At 41.7% G+C, this 13256-nt stretch overlaps 1 protein-coding gene across 1 annotated transcript in view; it reads left to right on the forward strand.

Annotated features, from left to right (window-relative positions):
- LOC104923306 (protocadherin-16) overlaps nt 1–13256 on the forward strand; it is a 75095-nt gene that overhangs the window by 47161 nt on the left and 14678 nt on the right. Inside the window, exons 3-8 of the mRNA XM_019259398.2 lie at nt 9165–9353; nt 10048–10279; nt 10442–10678; nt 11009–12037; nt 12837–13024; nt 13109–13205. Of these exons, the coding sequence (XP_019114943.2) occupies nt 9165–9353; nt 10048–10279; nt 10442–10678; nt 11009–12037; nt 12837–13024; nt 13109–13205 (1972 nt within the window). The remainder of the gene's footprint in view (nt 1–9164; nt 9354–10047; nt 10280–10441; nt 10679–11008; nt 12038–12836; nt 13025–13108; nt 13206–13256) is intronic.

Consider the following 13256-nt stretch of genomic DNA (forward strand, 5'->3'; position numbering starts at 1 on the left):
TGACAAGCCCAGCTCTATGGGTGTCTGATGCGAGGTTACCCCCGGTAGAAGTCTTGTGAGAGTATCTACTAATTTACTCAGTAAGATTCTAGCATCAGTTCACGTCCATACTCGACCACTGCGCCTTGAAATTAAGTCAAAAGTGTTCATCTAGACTTTTATTTTTTGAATTACATTGATCCAAATTAAATGTGAATAAAACAATTTACAACATCTGCAAGGCAGCTAATGGAAAAATGATTTTACATCAATTAGAAATATTAAATTGGAGTAAAAGGCAGGCGTGCTTGTTTGTTTTAAATCATCCAATCTCCACATCTTGTTTTGAGATTGTCATTCAAACTTATTATTCTTCAGTGTGAATAACTCAAACCAGCAATTTTCTCTTTATTTTCTTTCCAGTGGCTAATTAGTAGTCAGCACGCATAAGAAAATAGTGGCAGGTTTGTTTCTCCCATTTGACCTTTGGAAAATAAACAGGATAATGTTTTAAGCAGGGGTCTCTCAGATCGGTGGCTGAGATCCCTCTGTCATTCCAGGTGGCCAAGGGTTAACACCACACACACCAGTACACTCACGCTTCCAGTGGAGTTTTTGTCATATTTATTTTTCTAGCCAAAGTAAAACCTGTTGTTCAGAGCTATCCCTGATATTGTGTGCAGAGAGTTTGTCAGCTGTGAGCCTACATCAAGGTCAATAACATGTCTGGCGTCCAGGCCTTTCCCAGGACCCCCAGTAACCTTTCCAGGCATGTGCTTTTTAAAATGAAATTGCATTGTATTACATTTGTTTGATTCATACAGGAGTTGTATATATAATAAGAGCTGTGAATGAAATGCTCCCAGTTTACTTGTTGGGATTATGGCTCATATCAAATCCTGACTGGGTTAGTACACACCAGAGGGCTTTTAAAAACACCTTAAAGTTGTTTTCAAGGTGTTGAAGTCACATTCCTTCTTGATGACCTCGGGTCTGCTTGTAGACACACAATAGTACCTTACACAGATTTTTTTATAGAGCAGCTACATAGGTGTATCTACTTCTTTGGTCTTTTTGTTTTTTTGTTTTTGTATTGCAATAATCTGTAAACATAATTAACCTGCACAGATCATTCGAAAGCCAAAAAAATAGTATTGCATGTCTGCTCTGGAATACAGCTTCCACTTCATTCAGCTCTGTGTTACCTCCTATCTTTTTTCTTTAGCTGCACAATATCTCTCCTCACTGCTCATTTTGCCTTTTCTGGAACCCTTTTCTCCTTAAATGGTTTGAGGCTTAATCACTTCCAGATGCAAGGTCTAGATGAAAGACAGATGCTTCAGTTTTCAGAAGAAAGTCTAATGAAAGTTTCAAAAAATACAGGCCACCTAACTTCCAACAACTGAAGTTTGTCACAACTAGTAAATTGCAAACTACAAAGGGTGCTTATTGTGAGACGTTAAAACCTGTGCGGTTTGGGAACCCTGAGTACCTTGGGGGGAAACCGAACTCTACCTAAAAATGAGGAGTTTTGTTTTTTTATTATTTCGAAGACTCCACATCTTATGTTGTTAGATTATGACCCATTGAGATGGTACTGACATGGTTGATTAGGGCAATTGTTTAATTATAAATGTCACACTGAAACTTAATTGGGGATTGCATTTTGAAACTGTCTTGCTGGAAAATTGAACCTTGGAGGAGTTCTTGACTTCTTTAGTAGTCCATTCAATAGAATAGAGGAGAAGAGAAGTCAATTAGCTGTTCATTTTTGTTCAACCTTTTTTCTTAGAAAAGCGATTTCAGGTAATAATTAATAATAGGGATATGCCAGCAATCATTCTGAAAGAGCACTTAAGCGGCACGTAACAGCTCTCCAAGACAGTGTCCTATTCTTATTAACAAAATGAGTGATGTAGTGTGAAAAGTTCTTGCCAAATTCTTAATCCTGTTATAATGTCATTGCATTTATAGGCTTAAGGGGAATAGTGATTCTCCAATGTAAACAAAATGGTGAGCAGTGAGTAAAAAAGCAAAACTAGCTAATTTATTGTTATTTTTTAGTTTTTTAGAAGTGGACTAAATCTTCTTTGGTAGCAAAAAATATAAACGTTGCTTGCATGTTATATCACATTTGATTCATCAACCCCATAACCTTTGACCTGCTTCACACACAGAAACTCTGTCGCAATGTTTTGACTCACTTTTTTTTTCCGCAGTGTAGTAGTTGAATGATGTGTGAGAGGAAAGGAAAGAGACAGAAACCTTATCCTGTCCGGTGTCTGCACTCTAGCACCAAGTGCCATTATATCCCTGTCTGCTATATTACCTCCCCTCTGTTCCTCTGCCAGATATGTGGACCTTACACCACACTAACCTGCTGCCCTTAACCCAGGTCGTCCACATTTATGTCAGTGCACTACACAGAGAAAGATGAAAAGCTGCAGTTTATGGAACCTTTTGTTGATTTAGAAATCAATACTTCTTTGTCTCCTCGTGTCAGAAAGTAGTTTCTTTTATGCTCTAAAAGAGCTGAAACAATTCCATTGTGAGAAACTAGGGCAGTACAACCTGCCTGGGCCAAAAGTTTGACAAAATGTTACTTTTTCTTCTTCAGACTTGTCTAAAGACAGCCAGAAGTTACTAAGACTGGGCAACTTAATCATGTCAAGACCATATAATTCTGGAAAATTGACTGTAAAATATTATCTGTTGTCATGTTTATCCTTTAGCACATGTTTAATGGTTTTTATTAGCGTTCATCTACAGCTCTAGTCTGGTCGAATCATTAGCCCTACAAGGACAGTTGGAACTCATTTTCATAGTGAAAGGACAGTTCTTGGATGATATGTTTTGGCAACTGGCACATAAATGTGTATTTTTGGAGAAATCAACGTGATTAAGATGGTTACTGACCTTGACAGTTATATGGTGTTTCACAGGGATACCCCAATACAACAGATGTATTTTAATGGACATCTGGACAGAGAACTTGACAAATCTGGAATAGATTGTTGATGTGAAACCGGGGATACTGAAGGAGGTTTTGTGAGTTTGAATTACTTATAATGAATACAACTCCACATAGCTGTTTGTTCTGTAATTCTAAAGAATACGTTGCTGCGCCAATGCCAGTGTAATGTTGCAGAGGCTTTTAGAGCAGAAATTATGCAAAGGATAATTGAGAGCTGATGTAAAATTTTCATTCAGAGGAGTCTCGCTTGAATTGCTGTATTTGAGTGTTTCCTGTGAATAGAATTTATTTGGCTGGCCACACACAAAGATTTGCTTCCAACAAAAAAAGGATTTTTCTTTAAAAGCAGTGGGGTTGAAGCATGTTAGTGTTTTTGTATTTAGTCTGTTCATACCTCCAACACAGTGTACATGACCCTGTGGCCTCTTTTCTCGTGTGTCCTTAAGCTCAACATTTAGTTTTTCCCAACACCGGTACATGCTAAGGTGCCTCTTGGCTTGATTTCAATTAAATTCAGTGTTGGATGGTTAATGGTCCCCATAGGGGGAATCTTAATGTTTTGATCACCCCCTAACCTTTCCTGCAGCATCACAATCAAACCAACTTTTCCATTACTAGACGAGGAATATCAAAATCTATTACACAGATTCGCATGAAATAGACTTAATCAACTTTTGGCCTTTCTCTCACACCGCAAAGCTTACATTTGAACCCCAAATTACATTCTCGTAGAACCTCAACTTGTTTGCTCAATTTCATTTCCAGAGTTAAACTACAACATGATAGTGAGACATTTACTTTGCAATGCAAGCAGCCTCGCTCCTTTACACAGTCAAGGCTATGCATTTTTAATAAGCTGTTGTTTTAACTATACAAGTAGCTAAACTAAAATAGCACAGAAATTGTTAGATAGCACACCTTCTTCCAAAAAAGAAAATCTCAAGCCCTTTCATAATCATCTCACAGCCAGTGATGATCCTTTGACAGCACAGTATAGAGTAGCATAGCGTAGTCTTTCAGCCAGGTAATTGTGCTTTTTGGAGTACTGTATCTGCTCTAGCTTTTTCATCCTATGCAGACCTGTTCTGTATGCATGCCGTATGCACACAAGCACCTTTCCCTTTGTCTTTTAAAATTTCATTACCTTTATCACACAGCCAGATATCGCAGGCCACGGTTTGGCAGCATTTAATGTCACAATTTCGTAGACCTTACACATGGCTTAAACTATGCAGCGAAGATCTCAGCTTTTTGTCTCCCGAGTAACCACCAAAATCTTTCACACATGGGTGGTTGGAACCCAGACAATACTGTCTGCGCGGCAAATGTTTGGAGTTTTGATATATTCGTCAACAGTGTGTGGGCTTCTTCCTTCCACTGGGCTGGTGTGGTCTCTGTCTGGGTCTTTAGTGTGGTGGTGGATATGTCACAAAATCTCTGACCTGCCTATCTGCTACTTTAGTGAGCAGTGAAAGAGGCCTTTAGGAGGTCTCCGCCTCACTCTCCCCATCTCTGCTCTCCTCAGAAGTGATGCCAGGACAATAGAGGGAGAGGAGTGTGCACTGCTTCACACCAGCTGTGAAAGCTCAAAGCAACTCTCAGTCCAGATTTCTGCAACTCACCCACTCGTTTGATTTCTTTGAGCCTACGCTTTCCTCTTTGCCTTTACTGTCTTTTAATGATCTCTTTGTCACTCCATTAATCTATCACATGCTACATCCTAGTGCTCTTGCGGTAGTCCTGCTATGAATTTGTCTTTGATAATGATTATTATTTTGCATTATTGAGTTATATCTATAAAGCTTCCATGACTGGGCTTGATATTGCTGTAAACCTCTGATCAGGTTGACATAATTTGAGGTATTAGTGGATTTTAAGCTACATATCATGAAGATGGCAGCTGAAGTCTCTCTTGTGGGTGGAGTTCTCAGTTCTCTCACCTTTTATAAGTCTCCACAGTTCTTTATGTTAAATCCCTAAGAATGGAAACGTGTTCCTGTTCAACATCCACACTGTTCTCTGTAATTTGAGCAATTCTTTAAAACCCATCTCAGTTACATGGCCAACTGTTCAATGCATCACACATGGTGCTTTAAGGTTACAGCACTCGTCAAGTAAGATAAAAGCATGCCCCGTCATAAATTTGAGCTTTGGGAATGTCATCCAGTATTTTCTGAACATTTCTATATGCCACAAAGTTGCAGAGTTTAAGTTGGGCCAGAGCTACAGTAGCCAACGCTGCATACTCATCTGTGCTTGGTTTGTTTGCAGAGACTCCTTGGTGAATGCGAGGAACATTTTAGCGTAATCAGTGTGCAGAATTAACTCGGTCTCGCTCTTTTGCTCCACAGGCATCACTAGACTGGGATGAGCAATGACTTTATCCCCAGTGTTTGTATGTTTGTGTTTTGATTACACATCTACGGTACACTGAAAGGATGTGTGCATGCAGAGTTTGATGGATGTGTGTGATAATTTCCCAGTTGGCAAACATTTACGTGTGCACTCCGTTATTTGTGGCCTATTTGGATTGGCAGAGGTGCGGTCCTGATTGGCTGGTTTCACTGAGAACTACGTGAGACAGATTTGTTTGACTGGGCACTCTGAAATACGGGGAGCATGATTAAAAACTACATTGCCGTCATTTCACCCCTTGTTGGCCTCCGTGGTTTGGGCTCTACATCATTCATTTACTCACAAGTTTTTGCACTCGTTTTCTTCCACAGTGGAGATGTTTTGCATGGCTGCACGGTGAGGATGGATAGAGAAGCAGTAGCTTGGGCAAATAAGGTCACGCTGACATACATGTGTTTGCATTATCCATGAACAAGAACTAAAAAGCCACAGTGGTCAGTTATATACTTGTATGAGAATTCTAATTGAGCTTCTGAGAAACTCGGCTCTAAAAATAGAAAGCACCCAAATCCTGTGCTTGTTCTTTTCCAGGCCTGGCTCTCTCTCAGACCACAGAGTGAGGACTTTAGATGGGCCAGAACACTTTGGAGCATCCAAAAACCTCAGGATCATTATTCCATTTGAACATATTATACATAAACATATAAAGGCATGTTCTCTCCTGTGAATCCTGTTCTCTTGATTGGTCAGTCAGTCAGAAAGTCTCCCCTGGACGGCTCCTGGAATCTGATGGGAGAACCACAAAGTGCCCCAGTTATCTTTGGATTCCCCCAGCTTGTTTTACTAAGGAGCTGGCCAAACGTTGCCTTTCCCCTGCTGATAAGACAGCTCCCATCATGCCTCACTCACACACATGGAGTGTAGGGAGAATACTGCTGGCTGCTGCTGATGATCTAAGATTACTCCTGCTTTTGAACTTTTAATCCAATAGAAATAGGGGGTTTGCGTAATACCTATACATTGCAGTGGAAAGAATAAAAAGTCAGTGGGAAACAGAAAGAGAGGTCGCTTGTATCCATGTCAAGATGGATACAACAAAGTGGTGAGTGGTATTTTTCTACCCCCTGCAGGATGGAGAATTCCTCCTGCACATTTTGAATGACTTTCTTGGCTAAAAATATTTTCTTTCCCTCAAAATTGAAAGTATTCCCATATAGAGGAAGTAGTAATGTAACTCAGTGTATATATGTGTTAATAAAACGATTTAAGTTAAAGCGACGAACATTTGAAAGGGATATAAACAAGTGTGCAAATATGCTGAGATGAATAATGGGTGACGTCTTGATGTGTTTCTGAACTGCAGCATTACGCAACATTCCAAGCAAGCTTTGGTCTTAATTTAAGACATTTTGTCTGTTGAGATTTACACTTATTGTGTAATTGATTTATCCTAATCTTTGATGCCAGAGACCACATTTTTGTTAGGTTATCCTTCACTCTCAGGGTTCATGGCTTGGGGTTTGGCTAATTATCCTGCTCGTTTTTCATTTGCATATGGCGCCCCATATGTCATTTCATATGGGTGGCTGGCAAATTCGAAACTCCTGGACAGACAAGTCTCTGAGTTCCAGCAAGATGACATTGATATGCTGCTATTAAGAAGAAATGAGAGTAGAATTAAAATCACAGTCTCTGCAGATTCCAAAATAGACTGATTGCTGCAGGCGGTCTACTTACAGTGGTTAGGATTTATGCAAATGTGATTGTGAGGTTTATTATCTTACAGCGCATTCCACAAAAAGGTCATACTCTTAACTCGTGGAACATATTCTCGGGTTTTCTAACTACAAAATGGCTCAACATATCCTCATCACTTTATGCAGTACTTGAAGCATTGGGAGTAATTATTCAAGCAAAGGATCCTCCACATATAAATTCATTTATTGGTGTACGCTTCACTCCATCCCCTGTCTGTTCTGAATTTGTTCTTAACAGTAAAGCTCAGTAGGTCTCTAGCTCACACTGTACCACTGTACTTTGCTCAAGGTTAAATTTTCTAAACTAACGAGAATTGATCGATTCATTGTGAATTGCATGTACAGTGTGAACACACCAGGAGGTTTTACTATGCATCATTATCGATTCACAGAGTGAAAGCTTCAACTCCCATCCCAACAAAGTAACTTTTTTTCTGTTTTTGTCTCTCTTTATTCATCTTTTCATATCATAAATATAAATGTCTTTTTTACATTTTTTGACTTTTTATGAACTGTATGTGGGTGTACTTTTTAAAAAAAAAAGAATTTTTTGTGGATGGTTGTGGCTAACATTGAGTCTCCGCAAATAGCTCGTACATTCAATGCCTGTCACGAATGGGTCAGTTGCAAGAGGGGAAATATTTTCCTAGACCTGTAGGGAAATGTTTGAACCATAACAGCCGGCTTTCTCTTTTTTTACCCAGGTATTGCTAAAATGCTCCTTTAAACTTTTCTTCCAGCTGACACCCATCACACAACTGTGAAGAAAACACGCATATAAGGCTGTGTTGTTGTTATGAATAACTTGTCCCCCTGCAAAATGATAAAATATTACAGTAAGCTGCAGCCTCCATGCGTTAAAAGATGGAGTAGCTTTCTTGTATTGCTCTTGGTTTCCCCTTTCCTCATGTGGTTTATTATTCTTCTCTTTGGCTTGCCTCCCTGCCAGCTTTACAACTCCCTCACTCCTACACACCACTCACCCTGTCAGGAGTTACAGTCAAGAGTGTGGGGCATGCTCTCTGCTGAGTCCCCCGTCTGCCATCTGCTCAGGAAAGAGATGAAGCCTGAATTACCGCAGCCAAACCTTCATCACCTCGAATGAATGATTTCCATCTACTCACACTCATACCAATGCCATCTTTTAAAAAAATTCAGCTTTTGATGATAAGCATGGCTTGCCTTATTTTTCTTGGCAATGTTCCTGAATACTCTGCCTTACACAGAGGAGGCTCCCTGCTGCTTAGTGTTGGAGTACCAAGCATGAATCGAGCTTCTATTTTCTTCCAATTAGTGTTTTCCTAAAATGATCCATTCATAAAAGATGGAAGGAAGGAGTATTCTAATCAACTTGTGAGGTTTAACCCTACTGTAATCTTTCATAAACTGCAATCCAGAGCCAACACTTGCAAGCAATTATACTTCTGGTACCCAGGGGCCTGATCTGATTGGTCTATTTGCCTAACGCTGTCTTGGGAGATCCTGTAGTAATTGAGTCTGCTCCCTGGCTGATGCCTTGCGAGCTGCTTTTATAGCTCCGGCGGTTCTAGCCCTCTGTAGATGTGCGGCGTTATTAAAACCAGACCACAAGTGGGACATTACATTAGGGTATAACGCGCTGCACTGAAGCATACTGTGTGGTATCCCACTGTTCCCCAGCCATCCCAGTCACTGTCCTTTGCAGACAGACGCCACTCCTGTAGCAGGCAGTTTTCCCTGCTGGCAGCCCTCCCAGAGCCTGTAGAAATCATCCTCCTTCCCGCCGCCACCCTCCTTCATTCCCTCAGAGCGCCTTTCTGCCAAAGGGCCTGTTTGGCTCATGCTCTGGCTCAGATAAACAAGAAAGATCAGGGCCAAAGATGCTTTCAAAAGGCACCTGGTATGGTGCTCTTGTTTCAATTTGTGGACTGCCATCACTCTCTTACATCCCTCTAATAGAATTTAGGTTTGATCTGCTCTGGCTTTAGAGTGATATTATTAATGAGAATAGAAACTGCTCAGTTTATCCAGTATAATTTTCTCCCTTCTAACTTAATAGATTTCAAATTTTAATGACAACGCTGGAATGTTTAACCAATAGCATGTTTTCTTCTCTGTAGGTGACTGCGACAGATGCAGACGCCGGCTCCTTTGGCTCCATTACTTACTCCCTTGGTTCTGGCATCAACAGCGCTGTTCCCTCTCAGTTCACCATTGGCAAGGAGACTGGCCAGATCTGCACTAGTGCTGCACTAGACCGAGATCAAGGGCCAGCCAGCTTCGACTTTACTGTTACTGCAGTGGATGGGGTAAGCCACCACGTTTTGAAATCACGCTTAATATGAATCCATTGAGCCACAGAGTGATCCTATAAACACAGCAGCCGTGCTTTTCATACAGACAGGAGAGCAAAGACATGGCCAACTGTGCAGAAATACTTTTTATTTAAGCAGCCAAGTTGAAAAAAATAAAAGCTTGAATGTCTCTCCATGGCAGGCTTACTCAAGTTAGTATGTCCTGTTCACTTTATGCCAAATAATGCTTCAAAAATAAAAGGTTTAAAATGAAAGTAAATTACTACGGTCATGTTAAAGCAATCAGATGGAGAAATGCCTCAACTGTCAGGCAGTAATATTTTAACAAGTTGGACTGTCGCCTCTCACGTTTTTGCCACCTGGTCCAAATGAAAAGCCTACACTGTATTTTCTGCAAATTAAAAGCCTATGAAACAGATTGTTTGGTTGCGGCAAGCCCTCTCACCCTCCACGGGTCATGACATATTGCTCTTTCCCGAGGGAGACTATCAATCTGTATCCTTGCACCAACCTGCTGGGACTATATTTTAAAGGCTATGCTATACATCAAAATTTTAACAGGGTTTACTGCTGGTTTTTACTTGCACCATTAATGTGGCCTAAATCCTGCTTTCAGGTGAGTTTTTTTTCTGTTCCCGATTTAATGTATGTGAAGGTATAACAAAAGAGCTTTTTGTTTCCTCTGCAGGGTGGACTGAGCTCAGTAGCCTATGTGAGGATAGATCTGGTTGACATTAATGATAACAGACCCGCCTTCTACCCAGTCAGCTATGCTGTCAGTCTGAGCACACAGAGTGCCCCTGGGACATCCGTTGTCAGAGTGACGGCCTATGACCCAGACACAGGCGAGAATGGCAAAATTACATACAAAACAGTACCTGGAGGAGCCTCCCCCTACTTTACTCTCAACAAAGACACAGGTTGGAACTTTCACTGTATTTTCAAGATCATTTATTAAAGGAGCTGACTGACTTTGCAGTCGCACTCTGCATTTCCATTGCATTATTGACCTTTAAGAGTTATATGGCTGTGTGATGTGATAATAGCCTGTTTGAAGCTTGCCTGTGGTTTTGTTTTTATAGGTGTGATTTCCCTGTCTCGGTCTGTCTATGGAAAGGCCAACTCCGTCATTCCCATGATAATCTCTGCTCAGGACGGTGGTGGTCTAACTGCCCTCGTCAATGCCAGAGTCAACATTAGCGTGGTGGCCGGGCTGGTGGCGCCACCTGTATTTGAACAGACTCAGTACTACTTTACTGTATCGGAGGATGTCCTGCGGGGGACAGTTGTAGGCATTGTCCAGGCCAGTATTAAGACAGGTAGGGTCCACAACAAACACATGCCTCTCTTCATGTTGTTTCTCACTCTCTCACTCACAGCCCATGATGAACAGTTCAGTACACCTGGATCATGCTGCAATACCACTTGTACAAATAAGCATTGGGCCACTATATACACCTCTGAAATAACATCAATCAAAAAGTCCATTTTACAACTTTGTTTATATATTTCATTTTTAAAGCTCAATTACAATCATGAAAATTGAAAAATGACATTGTTGCAGTATACTGTTACTTCAGTGCTTTTAGCACAGCCTCCTGGGCAGTGGTGATGTGTCTCTGTTTTTTGTCCTGTTTCTCTCTTTGTAGGTACCTCTAGAGATATCTCCTACACCATTAGTTCTGGGGACCCTGCAGGCTATTTTACAGTGGATCCTGACAGTGGGGCCCTAAGAACAAGTCTGCCCCTTGATCATGAAGCCCAATCAAGTCTTGATTTGGAAGTGCAGGCCCGCAGTGGCAACCCCCCTGCTTTTGGCCAGACCCATGTCCACATTACCATCGCAGATATTAACGATAACCCGCCTGTTTTTCTGCCCTCATCCTCTGAGTCCTTGCTGCTGCCAGAACATACAGAAATGGGCACAATGGTATATCGGGTCCAAGCTGAGGACAGAGACTCTGGACTCAATGGACAACTCACCTTCGATCTTTCTTCTTCAAGTGGAGTCCAGAGGATCTTCAGCATAGAGCGCAGCAGTGGAGAGATCCGATTGATAGGCAGCCTCAGCTATGAGAGTGTCCCCCGTTATGACCTCCAGGTGATTGCCAAGGATAGTGGAGTACCCCAGCTTAGTGCCACCTTCATGCTTGTGGTTCATGTCCAGGCAGAGAATGACCAAGGACCCGTGTTTGATACCCTCACATACCGGGTAGAGCTAAAAGAAGGTATTCCAATAAACAAACGCTTCCTGCAGGTCAGGGCTCTGAACAGAGAAACCCCTGGCTCAGGTTACTCCAGTACCCTGGCGTATCATCTGCGTCCAGACGGAGATGCTGCAGGATTTGGCATTGCTGCAGACAGTGGCTGGCTGTTTGTGAAAAGTGCCCTTGACAGAGAAGTCAAAGACATGTATCTTCTCACAGTGCTGGCCAGCCAAGGTCATGGACATCTGAAGAAGACAGGCAGTGCCACAGTGCGGATATCAGTGACTGATGAGAATGACAACTCTCCTCGGCTTACGCAGGAGAGGGTCTTCATGGCTGTGAGAGAAAACCTACCTGCAGGAACAGGCTTTGGTCACGTGTCAGCAACGGATCGAGACAGCGGACCCAACGGACGCCTTAGCTACCGCTTCCTGCACCCCGACCGTCACTTCCAGATAAACTCCCATACAGGTTAATTGAAAATGAGATGTACTACAATTAATCACAGCAGCAGTCACAGCTGGTCTATCAGATTAAAGCATTAAAATGGAGATTGCTTAGGTTTGCTTCATTAGAAAATTGATTAAAATCTCAGAATTTATGCAAAACCAGAGCAGGCCTGAATGAAAAACAGCAGTTAGCTGAGTGTAATGTCACACAGTAAAACTGCTGTTGACGCACGAGCTATCGAAGAAAAGATAAGAAGAAAAGCTGCACTGCAGAATTTTGGATGTCTGTTTGGATGTTTTTCCTTAGATTTTTCTGAAACTAAAACCAATCTGAAGTAAGCAATTAATTCTTATAATTCTACATGACCTCTAAGTCTCATCATTGTTAAAAACAGGCTATATACTGAACAATATTGTTTATCATCTGTCATCAAAACTTAAAATTATTTTAGGAAAAGATGAGCAAGTTGCTTCTTTGCCACTTTCATAGATTAATCAGACAATGTTGAGCAGCACTAAGCGTCTTGCTGGGCTTTAATTGGCCCGCTGAGTCTGTTAGTCTGTGGGTGCAGACATCGACTCTCAATTGCGATCAGAGTTATGAGTCCCTACAGCGTCTGCCAACCTTCCAAAATTCCTCTTTGTGTGTGTGTGTGAGCGAGCATGCACATGTCCACACGTACATCTGCACACTGTGCATGTCTATTACTTGTGTGTCATTGATCAAAGCCTGCTGGCTCTAAAGTATCTCATCATTATTCCACTGCTCTGGACTACTGGCTTGGCATTAAATCCCTCTCTTCCACCCCGTCTCTCCTCAGGTGAAATCAGTACAAGGACTATTCTGGACAGAGAGCAGCAGTCTAGTTACCAGCTGGTGGTGGTGGTTCAAGACGGGGGTTCGCCCTCCCGTAGTGCCACAGGCACAGCCTTCATTACTGTCCTGGATGACAACGACAATGACCCTGCTTTCGCTCACAGCCATTCTGGCAAAAACCTTGTCATACAGGTGATAGCACAAGATAAGAAACACAGAAAAGGCAGAAAATTAAATGTCTTTCATATTTTTGTTGACATATTTTTTAATCCATAGGTGACAGAAGGTCAGTCCTCTGGGGTTTTACTGGGCATGCTGCAAGCCAAAGACCCCGATGAAGGAGAGAACGGCACCGTATTCTACTCTTTGTCAGGTACAGTACCTGCAGGAAATAGAGAATACTCATCTGTGCAAAACAAACACC

This window comes from Larimichthys crocea, chromosome VII (assembly GCF_000972845.2).
Source record: "Larimichthys crocea isolate SSNF chromosome VII, L_crocea_2.0, whole genome shotgun sequence".
Taxonomy (NCBI): Eukaryota; Metazoa; Chordata; class Actinopteri; family Sciaenidae; genus Larimichthys; species Larimichthys crocea.